The sequence below is a fragment of the Vanacampus margaritifer genome, chromosome 4 (assembly GCF_051991255.1).
Source record: "Vanacampus margaritifer isolate UIUO_Vmar chromosome 4, RoL_Vmar_1.0, whole genome shotgun sequence".
In the NCBI taxonomy this organism is placed as follows: Eukaryota; Metazoa; Chordata; class Actinopteri; order Syngnathiformes; family Syngnathidae; genus Vanacampus; species Vanacampus margaritifer.
Genome location: NC_135435.1, coordinates 23,204,891 through 23,226,142, shown reverse-complemented (window position 1 = coordinate 23,226,142; position 21,252 = coordinate 23,204,891). Strand labels below are relative to the sequence as shown.

General features: G+C 41.0%; 1 protein-coding gene across 12 annotated transcripts in view; it reads right to left on the bottom strand.

The window, feature by feature from the left end:
* The window catches only part of celf6 (CUGBP Elav-like family member 6), a 187,837-nt gene that overhangs the window by 50,301 nt on the left and 116,284 nt on the right, over window positions 1-21,252 (bottom strand). For 11 of the 12 annotated variants that reach the window (XR_013293851.1, XR_013293852.1, XM_077563750.1 and 8 more), the window contains exons 3-4: window positions 19,973-20,021; window positions 4,792-4,920 (exon numbers count right to left, since the gene is read on the bottom strand). Coding sequence is in view for 10 of the 12 variants with exons in the window: in XM_077563750.1 (XP_077419876.1) it covers window positions 4,792-4,920; window positions 19,973-20,021 (178 nt within the window). In the remaining 2 variants the exon portion in view is untranslated. The remainder of the gene's footprint in view (window positions 1-4,791; window positions 4,921-19,972; window positions 20,022-21,252) is intronic. The other variant, XM_077563753.1, reaches the window with a different exon arrangement.

Here is a 21,252-nt window from a genome sequence, read left to right as displayed (position 1 = left end):
GAGACATTCAAGTGAGCAGTAAAAGGCCATGTGTGTTTTGTTGTTGTGTCAAATGTCCTTAAAGCTGAATAGATCTACAGAAGGAACCCGCAAACGTCAAAGAACACTTTGATTCTGTCCCCCCGCCTTTTTACTTCACTCGAACAGCTCTCAGGGGGGGTTGAGGCAGGAAGGGTCTTCATTTGTTTGACTGAAAGACGTCGGTGACTTGAAGTCTGCCTTTGAAAGAACAAACAAATTTGACCTTTTTGTAGGAAAAATTACTGGGTTCAGTGTGTTCTTTCAAGAAACCTTTGGTTTTATAGGGCAAGATAATGTCTGGTTCTTTCTCCAGCAAGGGTTGGGTGGACCACAATGCAAGTTAGCATCTGGACTCTTGAGCATACAGCGTATGGCCCAACAGAATATTTAATCTGGCCGGCCAGGCATTTCTTCAGTTGTCGCTTTTGGGGAAATTTTCACAGTAATTTTATTTTTGGTAAACAAAGCATCTGTTTTTCAAATGGCATATGATTATTGTGGTGCATCTGAGCCCATGTTTGTGACTACGTGTAGCTACAGACTACTATGCTAGCCCCTCACATTAGTCGCGAGCTTGTTAGCTGCTATATTCTTTTCACTTGAGATCAAAGAGTGTTGTATGCATGTATTACATTTAACTCATTCATCCCAGCCATTTTCACTGAAGCAACCCCATTCGCTCCCAGCTGTTTTAATGGATTTTGACTGATTTTGCAAGGCTTACAGAATATTGTGTTCTATTGCTATAAAAACATGGAACCTACCAAAAGAAAGATTAGTCTCTTCTTTCATCAGGAATGAATGAATTGCAGCAATTAACATTAGAATATGTCTAAGTTTCAGCATTATTCACAAACGTGTTGAAAACACTGAGGAAAAGAGCCTTTTGCAACATGGCCCTGGCTGATCTCTTATACTCTGCTGATACCTGCTGGCCGTTTTTGTAATTTCTCCACTGCTTCACCCGTTCTCTGCAGTTCAGAGGCTGCATCAAAGCTCTAGCATAAACGCCCCCCCCCCCCCCTATAAAAACGTATAAATATGTCTATGGGACAACATTTAAAAAAAGAATAGTAATTATACGTTTTTAAGAGCAAATGAGTTAAGCATCTTAATTTTTATTAGAAGTTGATTGTTATATTTGTATGACATCCATTTTTGTAGCACCTCATTAGGGTTGTGGGTAAAATGGTAAAAAAAAAAGCTGACTTTAGACGAGAGGAGAGTGACAACCTGCACTGTTTGCAACACAATCGCAGGGTGCACATAGAGGAACAACCATTCACATTCTTGTTCACATGACGTGAAGTAAAGTCAATTAAAGTGGGGGATGAACGTGCGTGCGGGACCTAACTGAGATTCAGCCTTGGAACACTTTGACTTGAGGCCGACACTCAACTTTAGTGCTGCCTTGGTTGAATCAAATTTGTTCACGAATGTAGTATGTCTCACATGGTACTGAAAAGGTTAGCATTCATGTTGTAAAGTTTCATTTTCATATCAAACATCCACTCGCTTTGACTTTTGTCCCTATGTGCAGCCCAGGAAGAAAGCGTAACACAGTGCCAAAACATCTCCAATTAAATGGAAGTGCCAGAACCTCATGAATCATAGCACACGTCCTGTCAGTTTTTTTTCTCTCAAATTTGACGTTTCCGAATGAGTCGGGGCGAACGCGGCGAAGAGAGAGATTGTATTGCTTTCAAGTGAGGGGATCTCGCCGCTGCCTTTTGAATTCCCCGGGTAATAATATGTATGCATGAATTCCATCTGGCTGGATGGGTGACATTTATAACACAACTTAATTATAAAGCTAAAAGCCATCTCTCTATTATTCCTGACAACTCGGGGCTCTATTCAATTCTGGCGGCAAACGCTGAAAGTAGTTTAGAGAATCGGCGTGGTGGGGAGGGTGGGAAACTTTTTGGCCTTTCTATTGGGTGATGAAGGCGGTGTGGGTGCTGCAAGGCTTCCGAGTAGCACCCATTACATCAAGATGGCAGTCGGCCCGCATCGTGGAGCGCAGTTAGTTTCAAGGTCACTCCCATTTGAATTACATAAGGTTCATCCTGAGCTTGATGCTGGGTAAAATAAAATGTTTTTATAATAATTGCACGGGACTGTTGCACAGTTAGAAACAGGATTGGACACAAATAGACAGTCTTTCTTTAACCTCAAACACAATATGCTCTAAAATGCCCATCAACCTCCTCCTCTGAATAATCAAAAAATCTTTTAGTAGGAAATACTTGTAAATGACATGTCTCCGTGTTGCAATGCTTTTAAGATGATGTCGCATAGAATTGGGGTAACAAATCCCAAGGAGTCACTAGTTCTCTCTGAGACTTGGAGAGAGGACTTTCAAGATTCAAAGCATAGAAAGATAAATTCTGGATCTCAAGACAGTATCCAGGGCAGAACAAAGCTTCCGAAAGACGAAACTGAGCTGAGGTCTCAAATTTTAGAACAGCTCTCCTGGCAAGTGCAATGAGATCATTTTTCTTGTGCTCATAAAATGTGTTTAATTCACTGTATGTTGTCCTGATAGGGGAACTAATTCTGTATCTATTTGTATTTAGTTTTAACAATGTTTGATGATTGCAAATGTGTATGATGGTACCGATTTGTACATAAAGTGAAGCAGTTGTCTGAAAATGTCTCAGCTTGTCACTGAGCTGAAGGACAGCTAAAATATTCCAATATTAAAGATCAAATTGAGCTGTTTGCAGTGTACATTCAGTTTTTTTTTTCTGATGATGTTGCCTTACTGCTGCTTTAGCCAGTCATTGGTATCAATAATAAGCCAGGCAAAGCAAAAAAAAAGATTACAAAAAAAAGAAGCAAATTATTATTATTATTATTAGTTATTACTATATGGTGTACATTCCATTTTACTCAATTATATAAACCAGTACAGAAGTGTGTGTAGCACTTTAGTCCATTATAATTGCTGTTCTAAGACTAATGGCCTAATGAAAAAGCCAAACCAAAAGGCAAAACTCACTTGATACTAGTTTTTTCAACTTATTGTTGCTGTAACTGCATTATACTAAGCAACAGGGGCAGAGACATTTGTATACATACATACTACTACATTTACAGTTCTATAGCTAGACTACTCATTGTCATCAGTAGTTGTATCACTGTTAAATAATAATAATAAGAAGAAGAACAACAAAAAAAGACTATAAAATAGCAAAAAATCCTGAGACAAATTTTTAGAGATACAATGAAAACAGCCAAGACCCCAGAATTGAACCCTGTGGAACACCATACGTTACGTTATACATGAGAATTCATATTGTACATATTCATCCGACCACTTTTTTTGCTCGACGTTGTATGAAGGATTTACAATAATAAAGAAATGACACGACGTACCATCACAACAGTCACAAGTCAACGACTGAGCGCACCAAATTCCCTGCAGCACAGATAGGCCAAGTAGTGTAGCGTGATCAGCTGCAACCAATGATGGCAATGGCGTATCATCACGCATCATTTGAGTCAAGTGTGTGTCTTGACCTCCACCGATCCCCTCAGACTGACTCACTGAACCCATTAAGCCATATTGTACTGAGCAGCCAGCTCCCAACTTTTGCTTCCACACTACAGCCACATTACAAAAAGTGACATGTTATCACGCCTTTCATCTCAAAACCCACTTATGGAGATAATCCTTTTGATGCTCACTGTTGAAGTCTCACGACATTTGCTGATGTCTCATTCAAGTTTCTGTCCAACTTTTGAGACGTGTTTTTCCCGAAAATGTTCGCTGAACTTTTGTATGACTTTGGGGCATTCGACATTTGAAGATTCTGCTGTACTGCTAATTTTACTTCACTATGTCACACAGTGAACCGCTATGGAAGGAGTGAAGAAAGAGTGAGAGACGAATGCCACTAGAGGGAACATATGGCGCACAAAGAGAGAGAGGAGGCGCGAGGAGGGTGAAAAGGAGCGAAAGTATAGCTCCTGTCGAACACACCAGCGCCGGCCCGATTTCATTTTATGTGCTGTCAATCAGCCCCGGGCATCTGTGCAGACAGGAAGGAAGAAAGGGAGGGAGGTGGCATGAAGAAAGTGGAAGCAAGCGGTTGGCGGGGTGTAGCGGTGGGGTGGACGAATGTGGTGGGGCACACAAAAAAAAAGAGCTGGGATTAACAGTGAAAGTAAGCGATGTAGACGCTGAAAGGCCCGTGGTTCGATACCAGCGAGACTTTCTCATTGATTTCACAGGAGGATGCATGCATTATCTAGCGCCGCCTTGCCATCACACACGTCGTGGTGGAGACAGACATGTCATAGCTTCTAGATGCTGCACTGGCAGTGGAGTTCACTTTGGTGTGACAAGTTCTCAATATTGGATTTTGGTGTGTTAAAAAGATGAACAGTATTAAAAAACAAATAAAAAAAACATCACCAGTAATGTGATAAGATATGAACATGTTTTCTGATATATTGAGAGTGACTGCAGCTAAACTCTGAGCTTAGCTGCTTTATTTACAGTAGGACATAATGGCTGTCTGGGGAGGGATGATGGCGATGCGGGTGGGGGTGGAAATGAGCTGGTACATAAGAAGTAAGACACAAGAGTAAACAGAGTAGTGAGGGGGAAAAAAAGTGTTGGAAGCACCGTGACAAGAAACGAAGGAACGAGCGAGCGTCAAGTTGTGCTGTCTCAAGGATGCTCCAGCAGAGGCGGCTGAAGCGAGGCCGGGCTTGCAAAAGGAGTGACAAGGGACCGTATGTATGTGTGAGTGCTCTGACCCTTACTGGCCCCATCAGGACCCCGCAGGACGGTGCACTCCTCGATCTGGCCGAAGGTCTCGAAGAGCCGCCGGACGTCGTCCTCGCTCTGCTGCTTGCCGAGCATCCCCACAAACAGCTTCCTGTCTTCTGGATCGGAAGAGAGGGAAAAACAACAGCTGATGGGAGCGTTCTGCTGAGCCAAAGGGGGCTGGTGCAACTCAATCCCCCCCGTGCCCAACCAACTTTAGCTTTCTAGCAGAAATATATATATATATTTGTGAGGCTAGCGCTGTAATGTAGGGTGTGCTGCACAGTCCAAGCAAAGACAGGGTGCCCTATTCTCATGCCCAGTGCAAGCCTAGTGCAAAGCACAGTCTAACTGCCTATGGGTGTAGTTCTTTCTTTTGGTATTCTATTCAGATAGAATAGGGAGTTTTGCACCGTTGTGGGATGGAATGCAGCCGACTCCGGCCAACCGAAGCAGCTCCCTTCATTCCCATTAAAATCAGGTCGGTGGAAGAGCACCTGTGCTTGACATTGGAAAAGCAGAAATCGACTCACTGGGGTCCGAGAGGTGACATTGGCGCACACAAAGTGCAATTATACAGCTGTAATATAAGATCTCCCCTTGTGGATGATGTAGTCGGCTGCGAATGTGACATGGAGAATTAGAGACCGCTTTGCACTCCAAGTCATGCATCTGTGTGACCCTTCAGTTGTGACACGCAGTCAAGAGAGTGCTATTAAAATACCAACAAGTCCTCCAAAATAAACAACCATAGTAGTCGTTTTATCATGCAGCAAAATACGACCAAGTGTTACGTATTGTAGTTTAACGACCTCTATCGGCCATGTTAAATAGCAAAAAAATAGTAAAGTGAACCTTAAGTGGACTTGAACACAGGTCGTCTGGTGAGAAGATAAACGTCTATCTTACTGAGCTAACAGGCCAGTAATGACTTTGGTGTTTTTTTTGTGTTTTTTTCTGTGTTGACATGTATGTCAATTCGCCATCGGACTCATGGTTGGGGTTAGTATTAGGCTTTCAGTGAGGTAATATGGTTGAGGTTAGGAAGAGACTCAGTGAGGTTGGTTGTAGTATGGTTGTCAATATAAAAAATGTAGTCAACACTAAAACAATCACTGGCCAAATAGCTCAGTCTGATAGACACTTGTCTTCTGACTAGATCGAACAGGTTCGAGTCCCATGAAATCCACTATTTTTTCCGATATTTAACATGGCCGATGGAGGTAGCTAAAACTAAAATACGTTAACACCTACGTGGTCGTATTAATTGGAGGACTGTCTCTAAAATACTTTTAAGATAATAATCTGTTTAATGAATTGATTTCATTGCATTACACCACCTGCACAACTAGTTAGCCCTGGTTTTGCCAAGTCTAAAATCTTATCTACTTTTTGTCACCAAATTGCTAGATGCTCCAGGGGCGTAGAGCGTCTACCAAATTCACAAACGTGCTACACTAGACTTGCCCGGGCACGAAAATGAAGGTGTGCCCATTTTTACGGCCAGCACAGTCTACTTTCTGTAGGCATGGTTTGCCTTTTGACAAAAGATGTCTGTTTCATATATATTTACAAACCAAACATTCACTGAACTGAAAGTATTTAGGATAGGTTAAAAAACGAATTCATATTTTTGGCATGATCAACAGTTGTGGTGAAGAGAAGAAAGTTTGTTGCAAGGTAATTTAAAACTATAAGAATAGCTTGTAATTATCTATATCACGGGGCCTCAATGAGTTTTTTTTTAATTGGACTAGTAAATATTAGTTTTTTATTTGCAGATGTTATTGATGATGAGTGTTATAAGTGCTATAGTTATGGTTAGTTATACAAGTATAGTTTGTTGTATCAGCAGATAAAAAAGTAGATGAACCTTGTTTTGAGGATAGACAAAGAAAAACGCACAGTTGATAGAAAGTAAGTCCAATATCAAGTAAATTTTGAATGACCCTGAAAAATATTTTATCAACAAAATAGGATCAGTTTGAGCAATAATACAGTAATAACACACACGCACATGATGCGTGGCAAGCGGCAAACTTTGGAAAACTTCTCAGCAACAATTGAAACAAGTCAATTAGAGTGCAAGAAAGGATAAACACTGAGCTTTTGGAATGTGCAGGGGACTGAGCGGGAATAATGAATAACATTCTTCTGTTATTGCAGATAATTATGAGCAAGGCTTCATAACAATAGCACCGAGTCTAACAAATAATCTGTTTTGTGAACACGTTCTTAGTCTATTCACTTTTTTTTTTACGAATTGTCGTCATCACAAGCACGGTGATGCATCTGTTTATTCTGGTTTTAAACTACAATTTAAATCTATTCCAGCTTGTTAATAAATGTGTTCTTTTCAAGAGCAAAATAAAAGTTGTAGTCCACTATCATTTTGTCAAGTCGGAAATATTCATTTTCCCAATCTATCCTCCTGGTATAGACAGAGCATTCATCTTATTTTACATCTTTTACATTATTCATCTCCAATTCAGCTGTGTTGTGGAATAAAATGGTTACAAGTAAGAGCCCGTCCCCAGCACTGATAGAAAGTGGCAGCGGGAGGACGAGAACTTTATTGGCAATGACACTGTTGATCTTACACGTGAGTCATTTGACTGGTAGGGAGCGTGGAGGAGTGCTTGTGGTGGGGAGGTGAGGATGGCGACAGCATCACCTGGGCCTCAACAGATGTGACGCCTCCTGTACCTGCCAGGCCCCATTAGATGCATCTGGTCTAAAAAAATAAAGCACCCGGGGCCGCCCCCTCCTTTGCGGCGGGGAAAATCGGATCCTGTTCCATCTCTGTAAAGTTCAAATGAGACACGTGCGCGCTACCCGCTTGGCCACACAAATGACCACCTGCATAATCAATAAGGCTTCGCTGCCTGGGCTCTGCTGCTACTGCTGCTGCTATAATCCTGGTGTCTAGCTGGGTTTTTCTAGACGTGGATTGAATTGCAGACTAGGGTACTTTTATCGAGAAAACTGTTGAATACCATATTTTTTCCAAACGTTGATCTTTATTTTTGAAGGCAGTAAATATTCAATAATGTCCATCCATCCATGTTATACTGCTAATCTTTGGGACGAGCATATATATATATATGAAGATAATAGAATGTATTTTCCTAGCATTAAATATGTATTTTACAAACGTACCAGTACATTCCGTCTTATTGGTTTTTCATATAGCTTTGGGCATGCTTACCAACAAAAACATTTAATTGGGAATTAAAATATATTCATATTAAATACCTCATCCCCCCCCCCCCAACAAATAAATAAATAAATAAATAAAAAATACGCTTTATTCTAGCAGAAAGTGTTTCCAGTAGTTGATTTTTTTTTTTTTTTTTTTTAACAAAGATTTTCATTTTGTTTATTGAAGAAAAAAATATTATACTAGACTATTTTTTCAAAAGTATAGTTTTCATTTTAGGAAGAAATTCGATCAATACTCAAAAACAATTAAATATCTGCTGGCTGAACAAAAGCAGGAGCACAGAACCAATATTTGGACCATAGCGGGAGAGGAGCCTAATGTTAAGAGTTGGAGCTGAATGACCTTTCTATTGATTGCTATTAAGACATCGGAGAAATACAGGTTAAAAATGATCATTTTACTTAAGCATATGTTGAGGGAGACATTCGTCAGTCAGGGAATCATCACATTATTCCCTTTCAACCAATCTACCTCTGTTAGGGTCCGCTGGCCAGCATTATCCTGCTGTCACAGGCATAGAAACATGAGTTCATAATATTCACGGAGTGATTTAAAGACTTAAAACCAGTGGCCAGGTGCTTTAATAAAATGTATATAATATGATTTTGAAGACTGACAAGACACTGTGTGTATACGTTGTCAGGCAACAAAACTAAACTGCACTCTGGTTTTTGTTGTCACACCTGTAGGTGTTTTTGCATGCTCGTGTCTCAGTGTTGATCGAAAGTTTCTCTAGATATACACCCAAATTAACAGCTAATGTCACGGGTAGGGAAACTGTGTGTGGGGGCGGTTATAATGGAAATTAGCCCCACTGTTTTGTTACAGTGGGATGAACGTACAGAAATGCTCGCTAACACACTTTTTCCAGAAAAAAAATGGACTTGGTTGTTTAATTTCACACTTGAGGGTTGGGAAGGCACTCTAGAGAACTATTTCTATACAAGCAATTAAAAAGTTAATTTTCCATAAAATGTCCCCTTTAAAAGATGAGTCGATCAAGGAAATGTAGTCGAAAGCCTATCCGTGGATGTTCAGCTTGAACATGTGTTGGGGTAAATGAAGCTGACCTCTGTTCAAGGAAGCGAAGAGGAAATATGAAGGAAGGCCACAGCCTGTCCAGAGCACATGTGACCTAATTTGCCATGAAGGCCCCTCTATCTTTCACATTTCCACTGAGGGGTCCCTGTTAAATGGGCAGAGTGCAGTTTTACAGCCCCCCCCCCCCCCCCCCACTGTGTGTTAATGTTGTGGGACAAAAAAAAAAAAGTCTCATCTTGGTCCTGGCCCGAGGAGATCTAATGGTGGCTTTACAAGGCTAATTAACAAGCCATGAGCGAGGTAATGAACTTTCCAAATGTGCTGGCAAACGCAAAAATAAATGACACCCCTGCGAAGGCATTAAAGGAAGTGTGAGTGTACTTCAGAGCCGTCCTCCGGGAGAGCAGAATGAATTTGGTGCTTGCTATCTTTTCATTGCCTGACCTGAGAGAGTCTCCGCCGGCCAGCCGCCTGCCCTGGCCCCGAGTATTGATTGCTATTAATTAGTCCTCTTTGCACCTGTCTCCGAAGCTGCCCGCGCTGGATTTTTACAAGTTCACCCCCCCACCCCTCGCGCACACATCTCCCATGGCCACTTGCGCACTTTAAATTGGCGTTTTATGAATATGAATATCATGTAATGCACCCTCTGCGTAAGGGGATGACACCGCGACTTTAAAGAGTAATCCATTAAAAGTGAAGAGAAGCGAGAAAAAAAACAGAGAGCCCCTATGTGCATTCGTATATTTGTATTAAGAGGCTGGAGGGCCTACATATTGAACCAACATGTAATGATGAAAATGTATTTTGGATTTCTCCAATAAGCTGTCGAGCAACTTTTAAAAGTAGAAATATGTGAAAGTGAGTTTATCTTTGTCTTTGCGCCAGATTCAAAGCTTGGCTGCAAAGTGAGCAGAGGTTAGCCGCCACAGGAAGTAAATACAATTTAGTTTACTGAGTTAAAATTTGATAAAACTTTATAAATGTAACCTCCAAAGTTAACGCTTTATATTTGACTTGCGAGTACCGATACTTTGAAATAATACATCATGCATAATATATATGTAGCCTATATGTATACATACCACAATTTCAGCGAGTACTTTATGTGGTTGAAGCCTCGAAAAAAAACTACAGTACAGGCCAAGTTTAGACACACCTTCTCATGCAATGCATTTTCTTTATTTTCATTACTATTTACATTGTAGATTCTCAGTGAAGGCATCGGAACTAAGAATGAACACATGTGGCGTTATGTACTTAACAAAAAAAAAAGGTGAAATAACTGAAAACATGTTTTAGATTCTAGTTTCTTCAAAATAATCAAAAATGAAGAAAAAAAGAACTTGTTGTAAATGTGATGGGCCATTGTCACAGATTGAATCTATTAATAACATCCAAAATATTATGTGGCTGCATAGCCTAGAGCAGGGATGTGATTTGACCAAAGTGAAATTATCTGAAAATTTAGCCGGGGGTCTGGGGGGGTCTCCGTGTTTTTAAGTACTTTCAATGCACTCACATGACAAAGAAATAGACAAAACAACAGCATAAATTTTCAATGTATATTGAACTATCCCATATAAAATGGCAGTTTTAGTCAACTCAAAATCAGTCACATTCAAAAACATTGGACTGCCTTTGCTTTTAAAAACTATCACTGAGAATATCATCATATCTAACTAATGTGATTACTAAGTTAACACATAAATAATGTTGAAGAGTTCAAATTTCATGAACAAATAATTGTATCATGACCAAATGAAAAGTAACTCATATTAGAGCATACCACAAATGTCTTTGTTATAGCAGAATATGTTATCTGTCGGAGTCATGTGCATACACAATGAACTACTAAAAAAAAAAAAAAAAAATCTGATTTTTTTTTTTTTTGGGGGGAGATAAAAAAAAAGCGGAATTCCGCGAATTAGCGGAAAAATCACATCCCTGCTAGAGGTTAAGGTCACTTTGGTAACAGAGTGCGCCGGATGGATTCCGTGTCATAGCAGGCCTTTTAGGAGTCAACTTTTATGAGTGTCTAAGAATAGTTAAATGTCTACTAGTTAAAAATGTACTCTCCCAGTGTGAAATATTTAATTATTTTAAGTGTTGATTTAACTCTGGAAAGTGTGGAGCTATATAAACTGTGAAAAAGTGTTGAAATCAACTTTGTGAGAGTAAATTCATCATTGTGCTTTGTGGCTGTATACAAGTGTACAACTAGGTAACAACTTAGTAAGACCGGCCATGTTGTATAGTTCGGAGACGGTAATAATGAACAGAATATATTAGAAGAAGCTGAAGTGGCAGAGTTGAAGATGCTGATATTTCTCTTTGGGAACAATGAGGATGGATCATTTTAGGAATGAGCTCATCAGGGGGACAGCAAAGATTGGAAGGTTTGGAGACAAAGCTAGAAAGGTCAGAGGTAGACGGTTTTGGATATGTGCAGAGGATACATCCGTAAAAGGATGCTGTGAAAGAGAAGATTTATGGTTATGGTGAGGAAAGACTTGCAGAGTTATAGAAGAAGTTGGAGAGGGAGAGGGCAGATGGATGATTCACTGTGGTGGCTCTTAAATAAGATAAAGCCAATATACAACAAATACACGGGTGCTATTAGTCTTCATCCTTGAGGTATTTTGACAAAAGCATGTCACAGACACGTTATGAAGTAACCAGGGAAGTATTATAAATTGTGACAAAATTCTGCAATGGCTCCCCTAAGCTATGTACATAGAAATGGAGACCAAAAAAGTTACCAGAAAACTACAGTCATCTCTGACAGTTGCTTGTCACCAAGGATGCCTTCTCATTCCATCCCTGTGGTATATTAAAAATTTATAGATTTTTCACACAAGCCATGTGCTGTCAAGATTGATGCTTTTCTCAATATAACATTCTACTTGCATCGTATCATCTCTTGATCCTGTAGTGCCATCCTTTGCTTTCTTTTCACTCTCCAGGCAAATAATTAGTTGCTGCAAAGCCTATATTAAAATGTTGTTTCTTTGCTCACAATGTTTTTTTACAAGAATGACTCCTGTGCTGTGGTAAATATCTTTTGTTTTCACCATTCCATCCCACCATTCCCGCCGGCTATTGTCGAGGAGGTTTGGTAGTAGCAAGTGTTCACAAAGCATGGACAGCTGCACCCGACAATAAAAGATGCCTACCAGGCCGCCGGGTGCATTTCAGATGCGGCGTAATGTTCCAGGCAGCATAACAGAGAAGTTGCACTTCTTATGGACTCATTAGCAAAGCACGATTTTTATTCATTTATTTATTTCTTTATTTATTTTGGTATGCCTGCGAGGCTCGCCACCGGACGCACTCGCACATGAAGGTGCACAGAATGGTTGTATAAAATGTGAAAAAGTGTTTTTGTTTTTTTTTAATATCGAGTTGGGCTTTGTTTCGCATCATCTACTCGGCGTCCCGATTACGTGACAGCCACAGGAATCAGTTTGGAATTAAATCGCGCCATTTGATTTTTAGTCTAGCCCGTTTTGGGGGAATAATGGCCATTCCATACGCTTCCGCCTCCGACTGAACTTTTGTTCAAGGATACTTTTTGTTTTTCCAACACACACAAAAAATAGCATGCTTAGTGAAAAGAGCACACAGTCTTTATCTGGATTGCCAACAAATTAATGAAATGAGCTGGAAATATTTATTTTGCTGGGGATCATATTTTGTGGTATACAGACGCTCCCCTACTTACGAACATTCGAGTTGCGAACAACGGTACATACGAACATTTCTGCGCGTACAGTATGTCGAAAAATGTTTGGAAAGAAATGCTGTAAGTTAGATTTTGTATTGCGCGTAGTGTTTCTTTCCGCCGCTAATACCGACGATTGGCGCTGTGAGAGCTCATTGGAGGCTGAGCAACGTGGCGAGGAGGAGGAGGAAGAAACGCCGGTCCCCGTGAAGCAGGAAATAACTTTTGAAGCCGATTCCAGCGACGACGAAGAATCTCTCATGATATAAAATCCTCCTCTTCCTCCTCCTCCATCATCTCCTTAAGCATCGAGTACATCTTCCAAAAGTGAGTTAAACTTCATTTTATTTATCTTATTACGTACATGTACATACTGTGTGTGTGTGTGTCTCTCTCTCTCTCTAACATACGTAGTACAGTACTGTACGTATTCTCTCCATTTTATTAATTTTTTTTCAGTACAAACCAATGCAGGTTACTTGTACAAGCCTTAAACATACTTATATAAACCTTCAATATACTTATATAAGCTTTAAACATAAATTATAATACAAAATATAGCACTGAAGCAACTTAAGAACAAATTCACCTTACGAACGATCGTCCGGAACGTAACTCGTTCGTAAGGTGGGGAGCGTCTGTATTTATTGTTTAAACTGTTTAAAGGCAATTATATTCAGGTGCGTATTTTAAGGCGTGTCAATTTATGGATTTTTTTCCTTTCTTGTTTTTCACTATAAGAGCAGTGTGCTTCATCACTATAACACTTTGAATAGCATCATAATAGTAGTTACTGTATTGGATAACATCCTTGGCAGAGTCAGATTTTTTTTTTTTAAATGGGAGGCATGGTTCTGACTAAATAGTTTCTCACAAAACTTCTAAGACGAATTGCCGTCACGCATGAGGCATACCTCAAAACTTGAGCAAATCCCACGAGACTTCGGTCTGCCTCGTGAGACTTCGGCTGAGTAAGCGTCAAAGGCTTCTTTCTCTTGACTTTTTTGGGGGGAGATTTTTTTGTGTGTGCATATGTGTCTGATTCCTCCACAAAAGGGTGCAAATGATGGAAAATAAATAATAACAATTAAACTGATTATGACCATAGAACTGTTCTAGTTGCTAAGACCAATAGGACAGGAATATCCACCCATCCATTATCTGAATTATGACTCTAAATAAAAACAAATAATAATATTAATATGAATAAAAATAATAATAATAATATGTATTGTGTCAGTAATGTTTTAATTTAGAGATTCACCACCCAAGTAATTACAACCATTAAAACCAGTTCATTTATTTATTTCCTATGGGAAAAACTACCTCTAAATTAAAACAAATTCGATGTTGACCACCATCCAGCCCATCGTAAGGTCACAAAGAATTAAAAAAAAAAAAAAAAGGAAAAAAAGGGGTTCATGCTGATGAGAGTGAGGGACAATCAGTGCTGCAAGGTTGCCATGGCTGCTTTCTTGAATGAGCAATCTTCCAGATAAATTTCTCTAGAGGTGTTCTAGTCGATGAGGTTGTTAGCTGGGAAAAGCAGCCTCCAAACACAGAAAGCCAAATGAAACTTTTCCAATGGAGGGAATCATTATTTTTCATTTTCATAATTATTAACGCTTGATGGAGTTTGGAATCCCTCTTGTTGAATGCTGTTTCTTTGCCAACTTACATTGAGTTGGTGCACATAAGGCATTATTCAGTGTCTGGTTCAAGTGCAGTATTGAATTTAATTGGTTTCATATAAACGTAATGAGAGTAACATCCTACTTAAAATAGGATGGAAATAGTCGGTCGAAAGAAAAAACTATTTCAAACGTCAGTGTTCTGATGCAACAACAGGCTGTCTACATGTAAATGCATTACTCTTGCAAGTCTACATGACACTCTTGTATATCGATGGGTGCTTGAAACTTCCTGGTCTGCATGCAAAATGAGAAACCTTTGAGAGAATTGCCTGTTGCCGTTTTGTCCAAAGGCGATTGCTCAAAGCTCCATAAATTAACGTTTAACAAACCTTTAATTGATGTCCTGCAATCCCTGCTTTGTTCTGCCCATACTCAGAACTGTCCACCGCAGTTGCGTTTGCTAGGCGGTAGTTTCGGGGCACAGAGGGATATTTTGGCTTCATTTGCATGTAAAGTGGAACACAGTCCTCTGACGGCATGAGGTGCCTCCAGACAGCCGCTCCCGTGTGGCCTGCCAGACTGTGCCAGCCAGCGGGCCCTCACTTATCCCGTGCCTGCTGGGCTGGGCTATGACAGCACACTGCGCGACATCTTAAGGTCCTGTCAATCTGCAGACTGCCCCGACTGGGGTCATTCTTCTGAAGAACTGGCTGGCAAGGACAAACGTGAGCCGTTCACAGACACTCCCCTTCAGCTAGACAGACAAAAGGCGAAGAGATATTAAAAAGGCTCACACCCGGACCACTGGGAATCGAATTCAGGCGCCGTGATGCTCCTGGCACTGTATAAGCATCCAATAAAGCCAAAGGATGGGAGAGCTAATAAACAACGAGGACATTCATCCATCCATTTTCTATTGCGCTTATCCTGTTCGGGGTTACGGTAAGGCCTGAAGGCTTTCCCAGCTGACTTATGCTACATTTTCACTGCGTAGTACTGGGAATTGGTTTTACACTTCAAATGCATCAATTGGAAAACGGAAGAATGGGAGAATACTGTATACGGGAAAGAAACACATTTAATCAAAGAGGAGGTTAACTCATTTGCTCCCAAAAACATATAAATGCATAATATTTTAAATACTGAAGAGAATGCTTGAAGCAATTGTACTTATTACAAAAATGTCCAGCAGGTGGCCGCAGAGTATAAGAGATCAACCAGAGCCATGTTGCAAAAATCTGTTTTAAACATATTTGTGAATAATGATGAAACTTAGCTATATTCTGATGCTAATTGCTGCAAAACAGAAACAGATAGAAATATACATTTTTCCTGATGAAGAAACTCTAATCTTTCTTTTGGTAGTTTCCATGTTTTTATAGCAATAGAAGACTATATTCTGTGGGCCTTGCAAAATCAGTCACAATCCAGTAAAACAGCTGGGAGCAAAGGGGGTTGCTTCTGTGAAAATGGCTGGGAGTGAATGAGTTAAGGGCTGCAAGAAATCAGCAAAATGGAGACTGTTGGTAAATACTTATAGCTTCCAAAGATAAGGTCTGCAGTTGGGTAAGCCAAAAGTTTTTAATGTTTGTTCAATATACTCAACCAATGAAAGACCAGCAGCAGGTCTGCATCGACCATATCGTATTGGCTTGGCATGTCTGGAGCCCAGATGACCGGGTGCTAGAAGTAGCACCTCATAGTATCTGGCAGTAAACCGTTTCAATCGTGGAAACGTGTCAATAAAAAGAACAGCCTTGTCAAGTTGATGACAACTTTGAATTGATCACCAGTCAATCACATAGCGATTGGAAACGGCACACTCAGTGGGCTGCACAGTATGCGAACCACTTCAGTACCTTAGGCCCATAGGCAGGACAATAGCAGGCAAAGCGGCACACTGAGAAAAAGTCCATATTGATGGACATTTCAGAACCTTTATCAACGAAAGTAGACGCTGTTGCCGGCTGATCCATCTTAAGTCTCCTCATCACTGACAGTAGTGGCAAGCGAAGTAGGACCCCTGGTTCAGAGATTCTGTTTAGATAATGGCCATCTCCAATCATAGATAATCTGGCTCCCATCTTTTCTTCACAGACAAGGTCAGGGGGAGAAGATTCCTGGGCAAGGCAAGGCGGCGATAGGGAATGGGGGCAGCTCTCAGATGATTTACTACTGAGATTCACTCAGCTGCCTCTATCACTCTCCGTTAACTTTTTCATCCTGTTGTCGTTGTCCCTTTTGCTCATTCCGCCTTCTATCTCTCAAATTCCTTCACGGGCCCAGGACGCCTCGCTATCGCTTGCTTCATCTTTCTCCTCGCATCGGCGTACCAATGAAATGGCGTAAGAAGAAAGCCAATAGCGAGAGAGAGAGAGACAGAGAAAGAGACAGAGAGACAGACAGACAGAGAGAGAGAGAGGCCGAGAGTGTAAAGAGGATTTGGCATTTTCTGATTCTTGCCCCATCTTGGCATGTGGCAAATTATCGAGGTTTTTGAATGGAGATGTATAGCTTGTCCATCCTTGGACTGCCAACAGAGTGAGTGAGTAGAGGTTCCATTCTTCACTTGTTAATCTCAGACAGAATTTGAGCAAAGGAAGAGAAAATTGAAACAAAGATGAGAAGATGGGAAGCTGTGCTTCCATACGTCTTTCCATCTCAATAATCCATGGACAAAAATCAAAGATGAGGCATTCGTATTGAACAATTTCAGTGGTGGCATCCTTTGGATGAGCCATCTTATCTGGTTTACTGGCCAATGTTTTCTATACTTACTACATTTTACAATTACAGAGAAAGTTGTTTACATGGAGTCTTGAATGATTGTTCAACAGTGTGCTCTGGTAAATTGCCATTACAATCATATGGGCTAATACTGGGAAAACTTCCTGGTTGCGTCATGCCTTTAATCTTACTCCTATCTCATGATACTAGATGGTTATATGTTAGCATTTCTCACGTAACAGAAATAGAACAAAACTTCCAAGGATCCCAGTCATACATAATGATGAGTTATAAACCCAATGCCTACAGTGTGTCGTCATTTTGCTTAAAATAAAGTTTGTCTGCATTTACATGGTCACTGTGGTTGACCTTAGTATCAAAGTAAATGAAAGACTTGCATTGTTAGTGTTTAAAATCAAGCCTTGGTAAATCAGATGATACGGTAGTCTTCAGGTTTCCTGGTGAGGCAACTCTCAACCTTAGACATGGTGCTCAGTGGCTATATATATATATATATATATATATATATATATATGCCATTAAATATATATAAATATATTGTTACAACGGCACTCAAAGTGTTGTAAAATCAAGTAAAAGAAGGCAGCATATGAAGGAGTCTTCAAATTGGGACTGCCTTCCTTGGTGTTATGGTCTTCATTGGCAGCCTCGGGAGGGTCCAATCCCTGGATTGGGACACATCGATTGTCTGTAGTGGCAGCCAAGCTTTGGCTTTCTGCACTTTGGCATTATTGCTCCTCCCAACATATCCCGATAGGCGTCTGACGTCTCCAAGGGAGAGCCTCACAAAAGAGGGTCTTCAGCACCCACCAAATGAAAGAATAAAAGCGACTTCATACCGAAGGTGCAAATGTCCCAGTTGACAATCTAGTGGCTCCCACTGGTAATTACACCTGACTGGTCCTTCGACAAATGAATTCTGTGCTTCCTCCTTATTCTTTTAGTCAGCCCGGGCTGTCTATTTCCCTTTAACCGCACGGCTTCATAGTAAATCTCATTTCATTGTCAGCCGTGACTGTGGTTTACTTCCCTTGCTTGGCGGCCGACTTCCTGTTGCCATTAAAGCTCAATATCTCTGCTGGGGCCTGTCTGCTTGGTCTTATTTCAATCCGTTCTGTTACCAAGCCTGTCCTCCCATATAGAAACTTCATCTAACAGACGAGTGGCGGCTGTGCCAGCCTAAGAGCCGCCTGTATTTCATTCACGCTGCCTGTTCGTCTCCGTTTCCTTTCGGTGAAAGAGGGGTAGTAATTGATATTGGGATCCATCCATCCTCCCCTCTTAAGCCTTGAGATCTAATTTATCTTGGTAAGAATGCCAATTGGCTCTCACACAAGCCTTGTCGGTCAGACTTTGCCTGTTTTTAGATGTCCATTAATTAAAGTGCCTCCATGACAAAAATAAGACCTGCTTTGGGGGGTGCGTGTGCCAATGGGAATGAGCCATTTGATTCACACTTGGGGCGGATAAATCACCAATGTGGCTCAGTCTGATCCCGTCCGAATCACCACCCAGAAATTCAAGCAGACGCTGATTGGTTCAATTAGAGCCAATTCCACCCAGTGTGCACATGTTTAACTGACTTCGTATGCATTAACCTCCTGTGATGGTAGTCACGGAAATGATGCGGTCACGGTGCCATTGTGAGAGTCTCTGCCAGACATTGCGCTTAATTGACGAAAATTGATATATTATTTTTCGTGGGGTGATGATTCATACTTTGAGGGCACGTACACATTTTAAGGTAAGCAACATCTGCATATACATTAGGGGTGTAACCAAAAACAGTTCGAAACTGAAAATCGTTTGCGAGTGTATGGAATAAAGCCAGACCGTTCCACTTTTAATATATATTGGTACCTATGGATTTGTCTTTTATTTTAGAAGGGAATTGCACATTTACAGTACTAATAAGTTCATCCAAGGGTATGCAAAATGACAACAAAAAAGTAATTGCCTCATACCCTTTCAAAATGAGCCGTACCACATTAAGTCGAACCGAAAGGAATCATTCTATTTTTAAATTGAATTGTCCTTGAATCGTTTTCGCGTACTACGTAGCAAAAACCGTATCAAATTGACTTTTGTAGAAAGATGCACACCCATAATATATAGTATTCATGAGTTGCTCCTCTGTGTACGACGGGCCTAACATACAATTCGAAGTTACGAAAGGAGCCCACTGGAGTTTGCGTAATGACATAAGAATACATCTTCACAGAGCACAAGAATCAAGCTCAGTTTCCATTGAATTTACTTTTTTTTTTTTTTATAATTGTAATAAAGTCAAAAAGTCAATGATAGAAAAAACTACCGAAATTGGTACTTAATGTATAGCATAATTTCCCCCAAAATGGCCTGTCCTTGTACACAACAGAACCTCCTATTTTATTTAAAGGTTGTCCTGTTTTCTGCTTCCAATTCAATAATACAACTCAAGGTAGCATCCTCGAATTGTCTGCCTCAGTCTTACTTTCTTTGTCCAAGTTTGTTTGGCTTCTCAATGCGTGAACGCCTTTTCCCCAAAGCCTCAAGCAAGAGTGTCTACTTATTGCTCGGCATCCTCTTTTGTCTTTCCGTCGTGTTCCTCTCGCTTGTCTTTGACCCGCTCGCAGTGACTGTGAACCGCGACAGCCCCCCTTTTTGCCGGCACAGATGGGAAGTCAATAGAAGCAAGTGACCTATATTACAGACCACGCTGCTAACTCCCAGTGTGTCTCAAGTGAGAGGAGAATATTAAGGATTGTGGTCGTACCACTCTGTGTGTGTGTCAGTGTGCTTATTTTTTTAAGGTTATTTACCTCCCCGTCCTTCGCTGTCTGCTGGCTTCACCTGGATGGGCCGATTCATCTGGAGATAAAAAAAAAAAAAAAAAAGAAGAAGAAGAAGGAATGGTTAGTGTGTAACAATGGGAGCAACTTAATTCATCAAGAGACTGAAGATGTGAATGGTAGCCCCCGGTGTGCAATGAGTGCTTTGTTAGCTAAACACAAAAATCCCAGGCAGTGAGTTTAATTAATGCAGGGTGCCGCCTCCAGAGATGCCCGAATTCCCCTCACAGTTCAGCAGAGTTCGCACTTTTCAATGACGGTGTCAGATGGCTCTTGGAGATTAATGCTGTTACATCAGCCACAGCCGCACCTCCAGGCAGAGTTTTTTTCTGGCCTGGCCCTCACTCTTCCTGTCCTCTCACACCTCCAAACTCCCAGTCACCAGCCTGTCCCTGACCCTCAGCAATCCTTCCTTTTCCCTGCCACTATCCCTTCCTCCTTTCTGCCCTGAATCGCCGCCAATATCCCACCAGTTTAATCACCCCAGCCCCAAAGGATAGTTCGTACAAGGTTAACCATAAGGAATCAATAGGCAATATTTGAAGACGTGTGAGGAAAATGTGGCCGTGTAAAGATTAAAAACACCCTCCCATTTCTTCTTGTGCTCATGTCTGCCGTTTCATCTTGACTCACTCCCAAGAGTTGGGATATGGTAGCAGAAACGCACTTAAGGTCTGCTTGTCCCTCCCTCAGCTGGAGTTTTTCTTGCAGCCCCTTGCTTATCCGGGTCACATGTCATATTTTGGTGATTTTGTCACGTGTGGGCCCGTCTAGCCGACTACATGTGAACGGCACAAGGCGCTGCCCGCTCGGATCACTCAGCTCGGGCAGCACGGTGGGTGTCGAGCCCCAAGGCAGCGCAGCACTTGACAGTGGTTGACATGAGCCGAGACCGTAGAGCTAAATATAGCGCTGAATTTGGTGGGCATAGACTCAGATACACGGCGACACCCGGGGGACACAATGTACTCGGCTGACAATATGCTGCCACACTGGAACAAAAGGGATGGACATGACGCATAGATGAAGGCGTGAAGGCGCTTATAAACAGCTATACATGTTTCCAATGACAAACTTAATTAAAGCTTAGCCTGTTGCTGTGCTTTAGGTTTGGACACTGCAGTCTTATTTTCCACAATGTAAACTTTTGTTCAGCATTCCCTTTTCTTGCTCACCTCAAATAAAATCTGTCATCCCACTAAGAAAGTACAGTACATTCTCCTCCATCGTTGTTGTTTGTTAGAGTGTCT